Here is a 17,664-nt window from a genome sequence, read left to right as displayed (position 1 = left end):
TCAGAAGTTGTAATAAAATAATTACCCGTTCGATGGATTCAGGAAGTAACGATGGGTAATCAGATATTGAAAATGAATCTTGATCGGAGAACAATATCTGTGGGTACGATGTTATTATGACTTCATAGTATCATTTCTATTCATTTAAAATAAGCACTTCTGTGTACCCAGACCCACTGAATAGTAATTGGAAGATCAAAACTGTTCTACAATAAATTATAGCTTCATCTTTTCAAACATGTACGTATTATTACGTCATAATGAAGAACCAAAATGAATTATTATAGATTCGTAAGGAATGTGGAAGGAAGCATTTTATTAAGTAGGTACCGATTTGATCTGATTCAATCAAAAGTGTATGCACATTGAAAAATGTTTTTTTTTTTTTTTTAAATTGAAAAGTGTATCTAACTTTAGCAGCCTTTAACCAATTTACCTACATGTAGTGGCTTTAAATCCTTTTGTATGCACTACCTACGAAGTAGTTACGTACTCTACGTAGGTGTTATTTTCAAATCATGATTAATAAGTATGAAAGACAGCTTTCGGAGGAACATTTCTCATTTCTGGCCGTTGCCCTCTAAATTTACAAAACACAGAGATTCTGAAATTTAAAAAATATTATTTAATAAAGCTGCCTGAACTTTTCCTACCTCTGCATGCTACAAAATTTCTTACCACTTCCAGATCTTTTGAACGATATTTCGATATCGACATAACTTATAGGCTCAAGTTAGGCAATTGTTTCGACTTGTTCTCATCGAGTAGGAGAAGTTGTCTAAATAGTTGCCTGAATTCTATTTTTCGATAATCAAACTCCATACATAAAAATTTGACACATAGCCATGATAATTGAAGAATTGGAATCCATTCTAGAGTAGAGTTCTTGGATGAAAATATTACTTTTGCGATTTGAAAATTGAATTACTTAATGAAATCATTTTGTCTCAGAATGATCAAGGAATAATCAACGCCATTGAATGATGGATTTTATGCAGGTAGGTAGGTAGGTAGGTAGGTAGTAGGTACCTCTACCTACTTTTCATTAGTTCAAAAAATGATTATATAAATTTAGTTTCATTTATATCCTAGTTTTTTCTAAAAAATTTCGTTCCAATTTTCCATTTACGTGATTTTTATTATATTTGTTGTAACAATCTCATCAGTCATCAGACAGAGTTAGGATTGAAATTTTTATTCAGGGTACATTTTAACAAAATGAAATAAACCTATACTCATACAAGTACATAAAAATTATATTCAATTATCAAAAAATATAAGTGTTAAAATACTGGTGAAAATTTTTTAAATCACAGGTATCATATTTCATTGTAGTTTGCCACACATTTCCTCCTTATTCATAACAATTTATCTTCATCCGAACAGTATATATTATTTAAAATATCACAATAATTCGCAAAAAAGTAACTAAATTCACTTGGATGACCCAATTTCACGCAACACTCCAAATGTGCCAAGGAGATAAATATGCATCTTTTGAGAACGAATAATCTTTGTTGATTTTCAAATTCATCATAACGTAAAAATAAATAAACCTAAATACATTCTTATTCAAAATTTTAGTTTTTTCTAAATCAACCATTGCTTCAGATAAATACTTTCTGCTATGAGGTAAAAACGTTTGTCCATCATGAGGATATAACATTTCACTCCAAAAATACGAGTCTGGTTTCATGCCACGAGGCCAATTTTCTTTTTTCAAATCGGCATGCAGAATGATGTTCATTACTAAATAAAACGAAATCATTTTATGCAAAAGAAATGGTAAATTTCTTCCTACAGCTTGGCCGCCGTGACAGCAAGAGAAAGCGCTCCAAATTTCTTCATCACTGTACTCGAACAATTGTTTTTTATCGCCGAATTCTAATAAAGTAATAAATCGGTTGCACCTTCTGCAACTCGTAAGGCCCGCATCTTCAACATCGTCTTCGTACTGAAGATCCTTGGCTGGAGTGTTCAATTCAGTTTGGGCAAATTCTATAACTGCTTGTTCAAATTTAGTGAGGAACATTTGGCACTTCTGCTCGTCATATCTTCCTCCTCCTTTAATTCGCTCGAATATTTTTCCTCTCTTCATTGTTTTATAAATTCTCTTCTCTTCGGGTACCGTATTGCAGGTTGGGTCGGTGCATATATCACTTTCCTGGATGTACTTACGATTTTTAACTTGTATTTCGACTTTCTTACTGGTTATGTGGATTCTGTCACAGGTGCCTGCAGGAAGATTGATTCCTGGATCTTTGTAGGGTGTCACGTAATCCACCAAAAGATGCCACGGTAATTTGTGCGATAGATGTGAAGACATTTCGGAATCGACAGTCGACTGGTGCAACGAAATTTACTATTAAAAACAGAAAACGTAAGTGAAATTAACGAAATATCGAACGCTACTGACTCATCGATGTATTGTCAATTTATTATTGACGTTGACTTACTCAAGTTAGCGGATATGGTGCAATATTGCGTTGTATGAACTTGAAGCGCAGAGAATTAACAAAAATCTTGAAAAATTTGATCCACTGCAAATATTGCTATGTAAGTTTTACTTCAAAAGTTTTCAAAGTTTCGAAATTTTATTTTTCTTATCAATGTTTTGATTGATAAAAAAAAATAAAAACAAATCTGCATACAAGTGTTGCCAATATTTTCGATCAGCGATTGCAATTTTTGAAAGACGGCAACATTGTTTTGTTTGCTTGCATTCGCGCGTTTTTTTTCGACGATTCCGTTTGATGAAATGAAAAAAGCAGATGAAAAATCATGAAAATTGATAAGTATAAGTTGCTTTTCTAGAAAAGCTTTCATTTATTAATTTATTATAAAAGTTGCCTGCTTTTAATTATTAGTTTGTTTTGTGTTTTCCTTGGGCAACGGAATGCTGATTCATGTTATTCTACGGTGATTCAAACCCGAGTTTCTGTGTGCAATTTCATCTCGTAAAAATTATCAGTTTTGAATCCGTGTTTCGTGATATTATTCCAACAATATGTTAAAACGCCATGCAAAATCTAAATCAAAAGGATTAATCTGTAAACCGTTAGCTTGCACTTCGAATAATATCGAAAAACTTGTAGAAGGAGAAGTTATTGTAAATGATTCGCCGGATCTTTTCGAGAGCGATGATGGTAAAGCAGTAGTGCAGAATGAAAATAACGACTTGATTGAGATATTCTCCAGTTGCGGTTTATGCATTACAGACGAGTCTTCGAATATATTACGTAAGTGGAAATAATACTACATCGAAACATTCTTACATTCTTGTTTAAACTGATAAACATTGTTTTTTTTTTCTCAGGGAGTGATCAAGCTGTATTCGTTAGAACTCTAAGCTGCAAACTGTTATCGGAAAGAAATGTTCAGAAATTTATTGAAAGTTTTCAAGAATACTATTCAAATGAGAAAGATTTCCTCAAGTCATTGTCACCTACTGTCGTATGTATTTTTTTAAAAATATTCGCTACTGTTTGAAACGATTCACATCCAGGTGATTATTCTGATTTCTCACACTTTCTTATTTACTCGGATTTTCAGACTTCGAGTGAATGTGACGTTGCACGAGGAAATACTCAAGAAAGTTTGATTCGATTATTGCTGCAAATAGAAGATCTGCAATGCCCTTTAGCCGATTACTTACTAGACCGGTTGGGAGAATTGGCCCTACGAGATGAAGAGTTCGTATATTACATTCACGAGTTACTACTTATTAGTGATAATTTTTCCATTTCGTCTCTTTTCTAAGTAAATTTAATTTTTAGAACAAATAGCGACATTTCTCCTATCGCTTGGGTGAAATTAATCTTGCAACCGTTCAGGTATCTGAATAGTATCGTGAATTCAAAAAAAATCTGCGAACGATTATTCGACATCATATTTTCATCCCCAGATAAAATGGTACGTTTGTTATGAAGTATATGGTGTGTTTGCAGAATTTTTTTCACATCTACGTATTTTTTTTCAGATAAAACAAGAAGTCATCGTATGCTTGCCTGATATTATTGCAGATACTGAACATCGTTTTGCAGCAAATGAATTAAGGTAGATATTATTGAGCTCGCTGATATTAACAGAGCTCAGATTACTGAACGAGTTTTCTGATGGCCATATTATACCGTTCTTATTTTCAGGAAAATATCCATTAATTAAATATGCAATAATTAACGTTTTTGTTTGGAATTTTTGTTGTGTAGTAAATTGTTACGATGTGAACTGGACCTGATGCCGTCAATATTGGACGCTCTAACCAACTTATCTATTCAAAGTGAAATTCGAAGAGAGGTTGGCCGAAATCTAATGGACTCTTTGAAAAGTTGTACCATCGAATATGTTCCAAATGTGGTCAAATTTTTACTTTTTGCAAGTGATGCGCAATCTTATGACGAGGTAAATACGATTCAGGGAAGTTCATACTAATTGAAATGCTTCGATCCCTGTAATATCTTTTCTCCTTGTTTTCTCGTAGGTGATAAATGGCTTGCGCGCTGAATTACTTTCATCAAACAATTCGAGTTCGTCATCGGAGGTGGTAGATGATGCAGATATCCCTATTGAAATTGATACCGAAGGGATCAAGATATTAATATTTAATCATATCAGAAATGCCTTTCTGGCTTGTAAACCTTTAGCTGATGCTTGGCATAAGAACATTTCTCAGTCGAGCTCTTCTGTTAAATACAGGTTAGTGAATAAACACGTTAACCAAGTAATCGTTGAAAACGTCTGTTGGAACAAAATTGGTCGCTTTTTTTAGCTGTTTTAAGTTACTCTCGATTCATTTGTATTTTTTCAAAATTATTAATGACGATCGTTTTCACTTTTCAGACCATTGGATATGATAGTCACGCTGATCTTATATGACATTTGTACAGACAGCGCGAAAAAAAGTAAAGTCGAAACGACTTTTAAAAGTCGTATTAAAAATGGCCAATTTACCGTTGCCTTGATCCGTGAAACTTTTGAACACTTTACACCAGTAAGTATTGCCATTTTAATACTGTTCTGTGTGTTCTTTCTAACATGGAATATGAATTTTTCTCCTTTTTTATTCACAGGTGTTGAAAGAGTACTTCCCTTCGTTAATGTCGATTCTATCAAAAATGTTGAAGTCTGTCGATGCTACTCAAACAGAATTCGTGACCACCTTTTACCTGTTAGTTTGCAGTTTCCTGAATAAGTATCCTAAAATCGCCCCTTACGTTTAATTGATCTTTTGTTACAGATCGTGTTTTGAACAAGTGGATCAACAGCTGTGCCGATCGATTATTAAAGAATTACTGGCCTACATCGGGGCTGGCGATATGAATGATTCTCAGATCGCACTGAAAATTCTATCTCAAATTGCAGATCAGCATAAGGAAAAAATACGTCCGCTGGCACTTTTATTGAGAGTAAGGCACAATCCATCACATGATGTCTCTGTACAGTATCTCATTTCATTGACGTTTGTGTTACATGATTGTATCTTAGGTTTTGCTGAACAAAATGGTAGATTTACCTTTGAATGATATCGAACATTTAATGGATATCGTTTGCGGAATTGCTTTCATTGACAGTTCTGAAGAAACGCCAGATACTAAAACTCTCAAAAACGATATTACTTCACTGATCGAGAAGTACATTACATCTTCGAATTTAAAGTAAGCTTTCATCATAGATGTCATGTGCCGGTGTAGTTGATGGCTTGGTGTATTGATGTGCACGTTTTTCTGTCATTTCGAATAGATTGCTCAAATGTGGAATCGTCAGCGCCGTTATGGCTATAAAACATGTTGCAATGCAATCTGACGAAGAGACCAATCTTTGGCCCGATAAAGCTTCCGATGATTTTGATGAAAATCATCTGTCTCCGAGAGCAAGAAAAGCTTTACCATTTCTACGTCCGTAGTTTTTAAAAATTACTTTCACGTTTGTTTTTTTTCTTTTCTCGAACGAAGTTTTTATTTGGTTGCAGGCTTGATTATCGATGGCACGAGAACTTTTCCAGAAGCTCAAGGTTTAGCATTCGATCAGTTCTCTTTGATGTTGATGAAATGTAAAAGTTTGGATAAATCGCTTTTAGTGAGTATGCGAGACATTTTTTGAAATATTTTGTAGGAAATAGTTCTATTAATTTCTCAGAATTAGCAACAAATACCGAAGTGTTTATCATGTCGATAATTTTATGTAGTTTTACACCTCGATGATCATGAAGGAGAACATGAAGAAATACTTCCTTATATGCAATGATGAAGTAAAAGACATGTAAGATTTTCAATATATTTTCTATTGAATACGTTATAATGTAGATTGATTGAATACTTGAATAATTGCTGTTTCGTGATTATTTCTCAGAGATTTTGTGGAATGTGCTTTGAAATTTGGCCTAAACGAGGATGAAGAATTCGTCGTCTTGAATCTCACACCGACACTGATAGAGGAGCAAAATTGCAACGCCAGTGCAGGGTACGATTCTTCTTTAATTTTATTTTTTTTTGTTTTCCTATTCTTTTCTAACCTACTTATTTTTTTAAAAACTGGTTATGCTGTACAGATTACGCATGTACTCTATGGTGCTGCCGTCGTTGTTGCGTTTAATACGTGGATTAGAATACGAAGATTTGCGTGAAATTGACGGTTTGCTGGAATGTCCAGTCGTAGTACCAGCACCCAAAGTACTGGACGAGTTTTCTTTACAAACGCCTCAAGTTCAAACCGTCATAATGGATTCTTTATTCCATCTTGCCAATTGGTTCCGGGAAATAATTAATTGTTTCGCTCGTATAATCAAGTTACCAGCCGGTAAAAAGGTTCGTACTGTTGTAACCTTTGCTTTGTATGAAGTCTAATTGAAACACATTCAATATCATCCGTATAAATTTGTAGGTTTTGGTACGTCTACGTACGTTGGTCTGGCTACAAAAATTAATCGCTCAGTATTTGCCACAAGTAATCGCAACTGATTATTGCCCTCCTAAGTGTAACTTCCATAAAACTACCTCAAAAATTCCCGTATTGGGAGCTGATAAAAAGAAAAGGTAAAAATATAACGCAAGGTATAATCTAGACGGACAGATGAAAATAAAATTCTTGGCACCAAATTGCAGAAAATCTACCAACGGTGATAAAAAAAGAAAACGAAATAGCAGCAAGACACCGGATATTCGTAGACATTTGGTAGCGCGAAATACCACAGCTAGCGCTACTCAAATCAACCCTACTCAGCAGTCAACCGTTGTTGAGGAATCTGAAGATGAAGCGGATAAGAATCAGCCTCCACATGTCGCGAATATGAAAAATTACAAGCATTTTTTCAGAGAACTTGATTTAGATATTTGGATTATGCTCACGTTACCTTTAACTTTGAATCCTGAACCCGAACAGGTATGGTATAAGCTATTTTTCAATCATATGTATCGATGCGTAGGTAGATGAAATTTTACTTTAATATTTGTTTTCATTCGTAAAGGATTGGGAGTTCAAAGCGCAGTTCACTCCGTCCGAATTACTGTTCATTATGGAAGACCTAGTAGAAAAATTGCACTTCGTTTTGATATCTTGCAACAAGAGGTTACCTTTCAAGAATGCGTCTGCTAATTTGGATATTGGTGTCACGTGCAGCTCGTTGTACACCGAAGCGCCTGAATTGATTGTTAAAAATATGATCAAACTGATCCCACGTTTATGTGCTCATTTGGAAGCTGTTGCGCAATTCTGCCAAGTTAGCATCTTACACATTACTATCATAAGTGGCAAATAGAAGCTAAAAATTGATGCTAAAATTACTGATATTCTTTCTGTTCACAGAACTTATTATCGGCTAACGATAGCGTTTTCGATGCTTCCGGTATGTTCGTTACAGAAAGCAAGGAAATAAAATCTTCGTTTGCTTTAATTTTGAAAGCTGTATCTGTCGTATTCAGTTGGTCAGGTTTCGAAGATGCGAACCACGAAGAATTATTTATCGGTAATGTCAAACCTACCAAGTTTGCTACTTTGAAAAGTCTAGAAGTATAAATTTTTAGTCGATCCGATATAGGAGAGAGAGAGAGGAGAGGGTGTTATTTTGAAGAAAATTGTTGCCTTAAATTTTAAAAATTTTCTGTTTAATTCTCGCTCAATTTGCTTTATTTTTTTTCGTAGCCGCTCTTAGCAAGATTGCCAATAGGTTAGAAACATCTGAAAAATCGACTGAAATCGATGTCCTTGTGAAAGAATGCTGTGTATACTTTAGTGGTTTTCAAGAATCCGTGTTACATTTGGAATGTGCTCTAAATCTTGTGAACGTTATCGAGGCATTGCACAAACATTCTGAGCAAAGAGAAATCAGCAAAATATTATGTAATTATTCTGATTTTATGATTTTAAGTGCCTTTTATACTTGACTAATCAAACGAACATTGACTGATTGCGTTTACGATTGCAGCTACCATGTGCTGGAAATTTTTGTCGCATCATTGGTACACTTGGGACGGATGCGAAGAAAAAGGAGCAACTTTCAATCGTCAAATCGAATACCTACTCACGGCATTTTTCAATTTTACTAATAATAAATTGAAAGCTGTTCATTCAATGTCTGACTGGTTGAAAGACGAAGTAACTACGCTGAATAGTAAAGATGCATCTTTAACGACTCTACCGAACATTAACAAGTTAGTTACTTGCCTAATTTACAGCTGCCTCATCGAGAAATCGATGTCGTAATGTAAATAATTATCAATGTACTAACAAAATCATATTTTACAGAGCGAATTGTAACGTATTGCTACGAGTGTTGTTGAAAATTCTAGCCAGTGCAACGAAACAAGCATTAGATCGAGATACCGACCGTAAAGAAAAACTAAACGTCTGGCTAAAAGTAATGAATACGCTGGACTCGATTGTTAACGTACTCAAATGCCAGTACGTTCGAATGAATTTGATATGCTTCGTGAAAGGTGTTCCTTTAATATTACGATTATTTGTGAACCACGGTATCGCAATATGCTCGCAATTATTCCGTTCTGAAAGTAGCTTGGTAACGCAAATTTTGAAAACTTTACAAGTTACTACGCGATATTTACAGAAAATATGCGACAATACCAAAGTAAAGATAATTTTGACATACTTTTTGAAGGGTTGGAAAATGGTCATAATTTTTAATGAGTTTCGCAATTTTTTGATTTCGTTTTAGTTGACTGAAGATGGTGTTTTATGTGCGTATTTACCAAGCACGAGATCGCTTTTGGAGTCGATACTGTTGAAAGTGAAAAATGTTATGGTTTTCAACGGTTGCACAGAAGCATTTTTCGTTGGCAGTATGCGTAATAAAGATCTCCAAGGGCAAGATATACTAAGTCAGGTACAATTCGAATTGATTTCATCTATTAATAAGACGCTACTTGCAATTATCGTGAACCGGTTTGCTCTAAGTGCGAACTAATTCCTTACTTTATTTTTCTGAATTCCTTTTTTAGTCGACTGTCGATGAAAATTCCGAACCGATGGATATCGACGTCAGTGTCAACGAAGCTCCTGAAGATATAGATCCCGAGAACAACGTTCCGAGCGATGAGGAGAACAACGCTGCAAGCGACGCAGAGCATAGTGAGGAAAACGAAGTAGTTGAAAATAGCGCAGGTGAAGACGAGTGAAGAAAACGCATGATTGAAAGAAGTTTAAGAAGTTATGTTTTTCTTTGATTAAATTATATTAATTGATTTGGGTAGCTACATCAGCGCAATTACATAAGTATCAATATAGGATCTCAAATTCGGATACATATATTTTTTGTTCTTATTTTTTCGTTTCCTGAACTCATCGTGTTTTAGTCATACGACCTGTCATTTTGAAATATATTTTCTTCGTGTTTTTTTACTCATTTGATGTTCACGAGAATAACGATTTTAATAATTCAATTCCGTCGTCTTGCCTATCTTTCAAACCTTTCTTCTTTCTTTTCTCCACGTAATATTCTTCGGTGTGCTTTTGAGCAGGTAATTTTGAAGGCAATTTGAACGTAATTTGCGAGTCTTCTTTCTTTGATTTAGCTTTAATCTTGTTACTGAGATCTACTTTGGAAGCGAAATCTGCTGCTTCTCGTTTCGCTTGCGATATTTCCATTCTCATGCGTTGTTTTCTAACAGCTCGTTCATAAGCTACACGTTCACTCAGGTGAACCCACTTGAATCTGAAATAAGATTAGAATTAACGGATGGTTTCATCATCGTGAAATTCGAGGCAAAAGGTATTTCTTACTTGGATAAATATTTAATGTTCCAGATGTAATCGTACAGCCGACTTTTCTTCCTGGATTCGATTTTTTTATTATTCAAACCACGGGCTACTTCTTTAGCAACTCTTTTCTTTTCAAATTCAACCCATCCTTCGGAGAACTGTTTGGCTGGTTTCTTTTCTTTTTTTTCTACAAACACACGGAAACGTTCAGAATGTTGAAAAATTATATTCCAATTTGATAGGTAGTATTGTTTACCTATGTTAAATTCAATACTCGTACTTACTGTTGAACTGTGGCTGTAGATAAATTCGACCAACTTGTCCAAAATTCTCCATTATCTCACGAAGTTTGGTAACATTCATATTTATGGGTAACGTTGATAGATATACGATTCCTTTCTTGTTCTTTTTCTTAAGCGAAGATTGTCCATCGTCGGTATGAATGCTGTTATCGTCACTAGTACTCATTTGTGCAGTTTGGGAAATAATCAATCATCAAGTGCAGAAATTAATCCGCTAACTAAACCGAGAAATTCAAAATTTTCAATTCAGATTCAAAAATTTCACTACACGTGAGTTGATGACTCGTGTTATCACCTTTTGGTAACTAAAACGATAGAGAGCGCTCGAGCTTGGTAAACAAAACTCCTTATCAATTTACGTTTACGTGTAAAAAAAATAATGAAAATTTCTGAAAATTTATAAAATTTGCGTTCGACTGTTCACTGTAATTCTTTATCAAGCTATAATTTGGTTATTATCATTTAATTTTGCTTCATAAAATCCATCCCGGTGCAACAAATTTTTGTATCATAAATCTTATAATTATTTGAAGAATCATTACCATGGCGGCAACTCAACAGCAATCCGACGTAGACGAATTATTCGATGTTAAAAATTCGTACTACATAGGAAATTATCAGCAATGCATTAATGAAGCCCAACGAGTAAAAGTAAGTCATACGCTGGGACGATTATTTCTACAAAGTAACGTAATACTGAACTCTGCATCAACGTAACATTGCAGATTACCTCGCCGGAAATGAAATTAGAACGAGATGTGTTTCTCTATAACGCCTATATAGCTCAGAAGAAATATCGGATTGTGATTGATGAAATTTCTGAAAAATCTGCCGTCGAATTACGAGCTATCAAGTCGCTCGCAGAATTTTTCGCCAATCCGAATAAAAGGTATGATTATTTTGCTCCTCATGAAATCTTAATCACTTCGCGTCATTTCATTTGAACTGATGTCTTGTTGCAGAGATTCAATTTTGCAGTCGTATACTGAGAAATTCGGAAAGTACGAAAATGAAAACCATTACATCGTAATTGTTGGAGCAACTATGTATTTGAACGACGGACAAGTTGAGAAAGCTTTGCAAGTCTTGTATCCTGATGACCATCTGGAATCGTAAGATGATTTTCCTTCTACAGGAGTCATAATCGAACGTAAAAATAAAAATATAGATTATAATTCATGGTGTTTTTCAGATTATCACTTACGTTACAAGCTTATTTGTCTATGTCGAGATTGGATTTAGCTCGTAAAGCGTTGAAAAAAATGCAGGACAAAGATGAAGATTCTACTTTAACACAAATGGCGCAAGCATGGGTCAATATTGCTTTGGTATGAAATTTACATTTTGTTAAATCAATGATGGCTGTAATTCTGTCCTTACTGAAAGACTGTTTCTAATTTCATTTCAGGGTAAAGAAAAATTGCAAGATGCCTACTACATTTTCCAAGAAATTATCGATAAATACGGTAGCTCAGTTAACTTATTGAATAGTCAGTCGGTATGTTTCATCGGCCAGGGAAAATACGAAGAAGCTGATTCTGCATTGCAAGAAGCAATGGATAAAGACAGTAATAATCCGAGTACATTGGTTAATTCGATTGTATTATCTAATCACTTGAATAAACCTTCGGAAGTAAGCATTTCAAAGATGTCTTATATTTTTGATATAAATTCGTGAAATTCATTTTTTGATTTTAACACAACTATTTTCTTTTTTCAGCTGGCTAGTAGATATTTAACCCAGATGAAAGAAAGCCATGGAGATTCTCGTTTTGTGAAGGATTACATCAACAAGGAGAACGAATTCGACAGGTTATGCAAAGAATACGAAATACCAGCTTAGTTTTCAAATTCTGAGATATTTAATTTCCGTTTTGTAATCCACTTTATTGTTATTTTTGTAAATAAATAAGTTTTATGAATTCTTCGTCAGCTTGTTAATATTTTCTGGGTGCGAGTGAAATAATCTCATCAAATTGAGAAAAAAAATTATGTATGAACTCGAATGTCTACCAAGTACCAATGTTGAAGACGTGATCTGAAATACTTATTTTTATATCTGTTTTTTTAATTTAATTTCGTTTTCATTACTGAATAAGCGAGTAGTGTTCAAATGTTGTAGGTGATTTGATTTAGAAAATTTGGTATTACTCGTGCACATCTGTCGTTATGGATGTTATTGAGCTGAAGACGTGAAGAGGGTTGGTGTAGGAGTTGGACCATTTTGTTCTCTGAGTGAAAATTCAAAATTGGTACCCACTTAAAAGATGGAAATATTAGCACATGTCGAAAATTAAACTACTACTGTCGAAAAATTATGTCAAACGTATGATGAATATTAATTTATTTAACAATCATGAGAATGATGTAGGAAACCACGAGAACGAAAATATCCGAGCAAAAAACAGGGTTGGAAAACTGTAATTGAAAACTGATGAAACTAAATCTAAAATTGAATGAAAATTCCAAAAACTGAAACTGAAATGCGGAGACTGAAAATTGAAATTTTAAAACTGAAACTTTTTTATTTTTTTTCGTTTTTTCACTTTTTTCAAGAAAGCGAACTTTATGTAAATGACTCATGGGTACAGAACGGCTCGTTCAAAGAACTTCATCAATAAAAATTTTTATCATTATGATTTTTTTTATCAGTTTCTCGAGGACTCGTGACTTCGGTTCGGATGATACGCATTATTACGAATAATCTTTCCAGCATTTTTTCTCATTTTGCTGTAATTTCGGAATAATTTCATTATTTGAAAGTGAAACCTTTGTGCTGAAATATGGAAATTGATGTGTGGAGTGGCGATTGGGGATTACCCTCCGTGGAATACAACTCTTTACAATTAATAGTAAGTAAAACTTCAAAAACAATTTGATGTTGGTATTTCATCATCCATCCTGAGAATTAATTTCAAAATTTTCTTCTAATTTCTGTTATAGACACTCGTAAAATTCTCCGGCGCACAAGCACAAATCAACAAAACGAACAATCCTTTCAGAACTCCTGATGGAAATTTACCCTTGTTCAAACATAATAAGCAACGAATCTCCAAGTTCCAAGATGTACTGGCGTACTTGAATGAGAAGGTATGTATCATTCCCTAAAATGAAGTGACCATATTGGAGAAACGTTCTATTATGCTTGATTGTATCTCCAGAATCATTGTCCTGATTTGAATTTGAATCCGGTTCAATTAGCTGAATCTAAAGCGTACAGAACAATGCTCGAAGAGAAATTGTTACCAGCGTTGCGGTATATATGGTAAGATTTTAAGACTGCTTATGAAAGTTCGAAATTAAAGAATATTTTTCATTCATTTTTTTCAAATTATTGCAGGTGGGTCGATAGTAAAAATTACACTGAGCTAACGAGACCGTGGTACGCTAAAGCGTTACCTTTTCCATTAAATTTTTACTACCCTAATCGATACAGACAAGATAATGAGCGCATCTTGAGATCGCTCAACCCTGATCGTGAAGAAGAAGAATATCAAAGCGAGGTACGAATTAGAAGAATGCATCTGTAAAAGAAAAATGAAAATTAAATGACTGACGTAACATTGCCCGATTCTATTTTGTAGGTTTACATAGAAGCAGAGAAGTGTTTGACATGCTTGAGTAATCGTCTGGGAGAGTCAAATTTCTTTTTCGGCGACTACCCTTCATCGTTGGATGCTGCAGTATATGGCTGTTTAGCACCCTTGTTAAAAGCTCCTTTTCCATCAAATGTTCTTCAAAATCACGTAAAAGCGTCTACAAATTTAGTCAAATTTATTGTACGGATCTCACAGCGATATTTTCCTCAAGATTTATCAGGTACTTACCTGTTCGTTGCATCTCATCGCTGAAGTGTCATTTATTGCATCAGAAATGATCATTTTCATTTTGTGAATTTGTTCACAGAATATGATACCAAAAGGCAAAAAGACACTGAAAAAAATTCAAAGAAAGCCGATTTGTTTCCCAACAAAACAAGAAATCAGATTTTAGCTGGATTATTTGCTCTAGTGGCTATGCTTACTTATGGTATATCTAATGGGATTTTTTCAGTAAGTTCTTTTATCGAGTACATGCTACGCGACGTAAGACATTCGTATTTTCAACCTTGCAATTTTTTCAGATTTCCATCAGTAGCGTAGATAGTGAAACTGTCAATGAATATGATGATGAAGAGCTCGATGAATAAATACGTATAATTTAGGTTCTTTTTTTGCACGTTTTCATATTGCTGCGTTTATGTACATTTTGCCGAATAAAATTCTCGTAAATGATATTCTATTTTTATTATTATTTAATTCATTTATGATGGGCTAAAATGAAATAAAGAAATAAGTAACATAGTAATAACCAAAATTTCAAAAACTTTAATTAACTGAAATTCTTTTAATCGATAGGTATTACATGAAAATTGCACGTTTGTTCGACCGAAACACTTCGTCTCAATAGAAAATAATAAAAAACTGAATATCTTAATAACACTATTTGGCCACAACACAGCACATAGTGCTACACATCATTACGCTACCAATTCACAGATGATTGATATTCTTAAGAAAAATTATAACTATATTTACAATTTCAATATAATATTAATTGCTTCATTTCGATTCGAAGCAAGCGAAATCTGATATCGTTCATGACTCCAAAACGGACACACGTCAAAACAGCAACTTAATTTATGACACAGAGGAACCACATAACACCAGTACACATCAATTTGCTACATGAAGGGATAGGCATTAATTAGCAGCTTCGCAGGCATCAACCCAGTCATTATATACATCTATCGCCTCCGATAAAAAGTTAATAGTTGTTTGATAATCTTCTAAGCATACTGTACAAGTTATTCTCGCCGAATTTCGACTTTTATCCCTGTAAAATACAAATGGAATCAAGATTACGAACGTGAAGTTTAATGCCACGATTAACAATAAGAGATTATTTAAGGTGCTCAAGGAGAACTTACATTTTTACTTCACAAGACTTTTCGTGATTACAGAAGGGACAATTGAATTGTGTGTCCAGTGGTTGGATTGCTTTCCGTTTCGGCGGAGGTTTTCTCTTACTCTTCTTCTTGCCCATTGTATTTTACAGCGAAATCGATACTCAGCAACGGTGGCTTACTTCTCTTTTCAAAAGGCAGACGTCGGCGTCGGCGTATGCTTCAAAATTATTTATTCAAACCGAGAGAAAGTTGAGTAACACTTCAAAAGGAACCACAACGCGAACTTCAGAAAATTGAATTGATTATAAAAATAAACAAATCACTTAGCGCAATTTTTTCGAAAAGAAAGCGAAGAATTCCGCCATCTGCAACATAGTTGCCAAGATATGTGACTCTAAATTCTCTAAATCCAAAATTCAACAATTGGTTTTTTCATTTTATTTTATCGTAATTTTTTTTAAATTTCAAAAATATAAAATCAGAAGAAAAAAATTAATTTTTTACAATTTTTAAAATTTATAAAATTTGCAAAGAAAGTGCAGTGCAGAAAACCAGAATAATATTATTTACAAATTTCTCTTTGAATTCCCGAATTCCCTGTTCTTGTTATCAATTTTGTAAATTTTTTATCACACACCGAAAAAAAAGTACACCGTACACCGAAAAACAAACGAAAGCTTCATCACTTCAAGAAAGTAAAAGTTGTTGATCTCTGAAAGCTCTCATCGAAAGTTTAAGAGGAATTCAAATTCTGGACCAGTAAATATTCAAATTTGCTTTGTATGGTACCCAAGACACTTCTTAGTATTCGTGTGCTTAGTTGAAAAATCATAAATGCAAGCTGACCGACAATCACTCATTAGCATAATAATTTTTTCAAATTTCTATCTATATTTCGTGTGAATACTTTATAACTCGAGAATTTTCGTGCGTTGTGTGTCCAGTTCGTTGATTTATAAGAAGTTTGAACACAGCTTGAAAGTTTTAATACACAAGAGAACGTTCGTACAGATCGTATTATGAATAAAAACCCTGAATTGATTTTGTTGTTCAGTGGAAAAAGAAAATCTGGAAAAGATTTCATCACCGATTTACTACTTGAAAAGTAAATTTCAAATTTTGACTATAGATGTTCTCGTTATATTTGTTATAATTCGACGTTGGTTATAATTATTGTGATAATCTTGAAATTTCAGATTTGATAAAGAGCTTGCTGTGATAATTAAAATTTCGGGTCCTATCAAGAGTTATTGGGCCCAGACGAATAATGTAGCCCTTGATGAACTTCTCAGTTCTGGCGAAACCAAAGAACAGTATAGAAAAGATATGATTATTTGGAGTGAACAATTAAGGAATCAAGATCCTGGTGTTTTCTGCAGACAGGCAATAGAAATGTATCGAGGTGCTGTTAAATTAATCTATCATTATTTTAACAAGTTAGTTATGAAATTTATCATCATTTTGTAGATGTGTTTGTGCTGTGGTTAAGTTATTTGAGTAATTTAGAGACGTAGCCTCAATGAAGGAAATTTTTAAATAAGAATTCAACTTTTTGCAGCTGTTCAATGGCCAGTATGGATTGTGAGTGACGTTAGACGCAAGACAGATGTTGAATGGTTTCAGAATAATTACTCAGGCAAAGTAAAAACTATTCGTATTGAAGCATCTGAAGATAGTAGAAAAAAACGTGGCTGGTCGTTTGTTTCCGGTACGATTGTAAACCTTTTTGATCACCTTGAGTCATTCGTGAATGATATCGTTAACTGGAAGTGTTTGATTTCAGGAGTTGATGATGTTGCTTCAGAATGCGATTTAGATGATTATTGCGGATGGGATTGGATAATTCATAACGATGGTGACAAATCCATTGATGATCCTTTGACAAGCATCATTGCTTGCATTCAGAGCGTTACTCAAGTGCCTTAAAAAAAAACTCAAAAAAGTGAAACAGATACGCACATCTTCGCAGGTAGGTACTTCTACCTGTATGTATTTCATTGAATGATCTGATCTATGGATATATGAAAAATAATTTTATTTAATGATGAAACTTCTTCGACTTCTTCGTTAAGACTGTTTATTGGGTGCAATTTTTTATTTATTTTTGGGTATTACTCTATTGTTATTGTTTACGGTACATTTATATTTGTTATTTGTAAAATTATTAAATGATTTTATAAGTTGATTCTTGGACATTCATCAAAC

At 33.9% G+C, this 17,664-nt stretch overlaps 6 protein-coding genes and 1 long non-coding RNA gene across 7 annotated transcripts; 4 read left to right on the top strand and 3 right to left on the bottom strand.

The window, feature by feature from the left end:
• Window positions 1-1,179: 1,179 nt before the first annotated feature.
• On the bottom strand, window positions 1,180-2,611 carry LOC135836145 (uncharacterized). Its single transcript, XR_010557001.1, has 2 exons — window positions 2,457-2,611; window positions 1,180-2,362 (listed from the first exon to the last, which is right to left on the bottom strand). It is a non-coding gene; the product is annotated as an uncharacterized LOC135836145 (long non-coding RNA).
• Window positions 2,612-2,802: 191 nt separating this feature from the next.
• On the top strand, window positions 2,803-9,853 carry LOC135836138 (Fanconi anemia group D2 protein). The gene is made up of 25 exons (XM_065350775.1): window positions 2,803-3,239; window positions 3,317-3,453; window positions 3,553-3,692; window positions 3,777-3,912; window positions 3,980-4,056; window positions 4,209-4,401; window positions 4,481-4,695; window positions 4,840-4,990; window positions 5,070-5,167; window positions 5,237-5,405; window positions 5,485-5,654; window positions 5,740-5,894; window positions 5,969-6,075; window positions 6,185-6,258; window positions 6,349-6,459; window positions 6,548-6,803; window positions 6,880-7,031; window positions 7,101-7,377; window positions 7,463-7,714; window positions 7,801-7,960; window positions 8,137-8,334; window positions 8,420-8,645; window positions 8,740-9,079; window positions 9,167-9,334; window positions 9,450-9,853. The coding sequence occupies exons 1-25, from the start codon at window positions 3,008-3,010 to the stop codon at window positions 9,624-9,626; spliced, it is 4,371 nt and encodes a 1,456-aa protein (XP_065206847.1). The 5' UTR covers window positions 2,803-3,007; the 3' UTR covers window positions 9,627-9,853.
• On the bottom strand, window positions 9,640-10,821 carry LOC135836141 (uncharacterized). Its single transcript, XM_065350778.1, has 3 exons — window positions 10,494-10,821; window positions 10,231-10,396; window positions 9,640-10,162 (listed from the first exon to the last, which is right to left on the bottom strand). Exons 1-3 carry the CDS (start codon window positions 10,675-10,677, stop codon window positions 9,862-9,864), a joined length of 651 nt encoding a protein of 216 aa, XP_065206850.1. The 5' UTR covers window positions 10,678-10,821; the 3' UTR covers window positions 9,640-9,861.
• A 78-nt stretch (window positions 10,822-10,899) lies between these two features.
• Window positions 10,900-12,438, top strand: epsilonCOP (coatomer subunit epsilon). Its single transcript, XM_065350777.1, has 6 exons — window positions 10,900-11,162; window positions 11,237-11,400; window positions 11,474-11,623; window positions 11,704-11,839; window positions 11,920-12,144; window positions 12,232-12,438. The coding sequence occupies exons 1-6, from the start codon at window positions 11,055-11,057 to the stop codon at window positions 12,352-12,354; spliced, it is 906 nt and encodes a 301-aa protein (XP_065206849.1). The 5' UTR covers window positions 10,900-11,054; the 3' UTR covers window positions 12,355-12,438.
• A 712-nt stretch (window positions 12,439-13,150) lies between these two features.
• Window positions 13,151-14,787, top strand: LOC135836139 (metaxin-1). The gene is made up of 7 exons (XM_065350776.1): window positions 13,151-13,363; window positions 13,455-13,601; window positions 13,673-13,776; window positions 13,852-14,014; window positions 14,096-14,330; window positions 14,418-14,563; window positions 14,635-14,787. The coding sequence occupies exons 1-7, from the start codon at window positions 13,295-13,297 to the stop codon at window positions 14,698-14,700; spliced, it is 930 nt and encodes a 309-aa protein (XP_065206848.1). The 5' UTR covers window positions 13,151-13,294; the 3' UTR covers window positions 14,701-14,787.
• A 71-nt stretch (window positions 14,788-14,858) lies between these two features.
• Window positions 14,859-15,843, bottom strand: LOC135836144 (transcription elongation factor 1 homolog). The gene is made up of 2 exons (XM_065350781.1): window positions 15,481-15,843; window positions 14,859-15,386 (listed from the first exon to the last, which is right to left on the bottom strand). Exons 1-2 carry the CDS (start codon window positions 15,594-15,596, stop codon window positions 15,254-15,256), a joined length of 249 nt encoding a protein of 82 aa, XP_065206853.1. The 5' UTR covers window positions 15,597-15,843; the 3' UTR covers window positions 14,859-15,253.
• A 236-nt stretch (window positions 15,844-16,079) lies between these two features.
• On the top strand, window positions 16,080-17,644 carry Pmvk (Phosphomevalonate kinase). Its single transcript, XM_065350780.1, has 4 exons — window positions 16,080-16,564; window positions 16,656-16,861; window positions 17,018-17,167; window positions 17,243-17,644. Exons 1-4 carry the CDS (start codon window positions 16,479-16,481, stop codon window positions 17,383-17,385), a joined length of 585 nt encoding a protein of 194 aa, XP_065206852.1. The 5' UTR covers window positions 16,080-16,478; the 3' UTR covers window positions 17,386-17,644.
• The last annotated feature ends 20 nt before the right edge of the window (window positions 17,645-17,664 follow it).

The sequence above is a fragment of the Planococcus citri genome, chromosome 2, assembly GCF_950023065.1.
Source record: "Planococcus citri chromosome 2, ihPlaCitr1.1, whole genome shotgun sequence".
Taxonomy (NCBI): Eukaryota; Metazoa; Arthropoda; class Insecta; order Hemiptera; family Pseudococcidae; genus Planococcus; species Planococcus citri.
This window is presented reverse-complemented; position numbering and strand designations above follow the sequence as displayed.

Excerpts from the sequence above, each read along its gene's own strand:
- LOC135836144 (XM_065350781.1), bottom strand. The coding sequence starts at position 15,596 with ATGGGCAAGAAGAAGAGTAAGAGAAAACCTCCGCCGAAACGGAAAGCA. Across the intron at positions 15,387-15,480 it reads AAGTCTTGTGAAGTAAAAAT|GGATAAAAGTCGAAATTCGG; the intron begins GTAAGTTCTCCT and ends TGTATTTTACAG.
- LOC135836138 (XM_065350775.1), top strand. The coding sequence starts at position 3,008 with ATGTTAAAACGCCATGCAAAATCTAAATCAAAAGGATTAATCTGTAAA. Across the intron at positions 3,913-3,979 it reads TTTCATCCCCAGATAAAATG|ATAAAACAAGAAGTCATCGT; the intron begins GTACGTTTGTTA and ends ATTTTTTTTCAG. Across the intron at positions 8,646-8,739 it reads ACTCTACCGAACATTAACAA|AGCGAATTGTAACGTATTGC; the intron begins GTTAGTTACTTG and ends CATATTTTACAG.
- epsilonCOP (XM_065350777.1), top strand. The coding sequence starts at position 11,055 with ATGGCGGCAACTCAACAGCAATCCGACGTAGACGAATTATTCGATGTT. Across the intron at positions 11,624-11,703 it reads CCTGATGACCATCTGGAATC|ATTATCACTTACGTTACAAG; the intron begins GTAAGATGATTT and ends GGTGTTTTTCAG. Across the intron at positions 12,145-12,231 it reads ACTTGAATAAACCTTCGGAA|CTGGCTAGTAGATATTTAAC; the intron begins GTAAGCATTTCA and ends TTCTTTTTTCAG.
- LOC135836139 (XM_065350776.1), top strand. The coding sequence starts at position 13,295 with ATGGAAATTGATGTGTGGAGTGGCGATTGGGGATTACCCTCCGTGGAA. Across the intron at positions 13,364-13,454 it reads ACAACTCTTTACAATTAATA|ACACTCGTAAAATTCTCCGG; the intron begins GTAAGTAAAACT and ends TTTCTGTTATAG. Across the intron at positions 13,602-13,672 it reads TGGCGTACTTGAATGAGAAG|AATCATTGTCCTGATTTGAA; the intron begins GTATGTATCATT and ends TTGTATCTCCAG.
- LOC135836141 (XM_065350778.1), bottom strand. The coding sequence starts at position 10,677 with ATGAGTACTAGTGACGATAACAGCATTCATACCGACGATGGACAATCT. Across the intron at positions 10,397-10,493 it reads TCTACAGCCACAGTTCAACA|AAAAAAAAGAAAAGAAACCA; the intron begins GTAAGTACGAGT and ends GTGTGTTTGTAG. Across the intron at positions 10,163-10,230 it reads AACATTAAATATTTATCCAA|ATTCAAGTGGGTTCACCTGA; the intron begins GTAAGAAATACC and ends ATCTTATTTCAG.
- Pmvk (XM_065350780.1), top strand. The coding sequence starts at position 16,479 with ATGAATAAAAACCCTGAATTGATTTTGTTGTTCAGTGGAAAAAGAAAA. Across the intron at positions 16,565-16,655 it reads ACCGATTTACTACTTGAAAA|ATTTGATAAAGAGCTTGCTG; the intron begins GTAAATTTCAAA and ends TTGAAATTTCAG. Across the intron at positions 17,168-17,242 it reads TGGCTGGTCGTTTGTTTCCG|GAGTTGATGATGTTGCTTCA; the intron begins GTACGATTGTAA and ends GTTTGATTTCAG.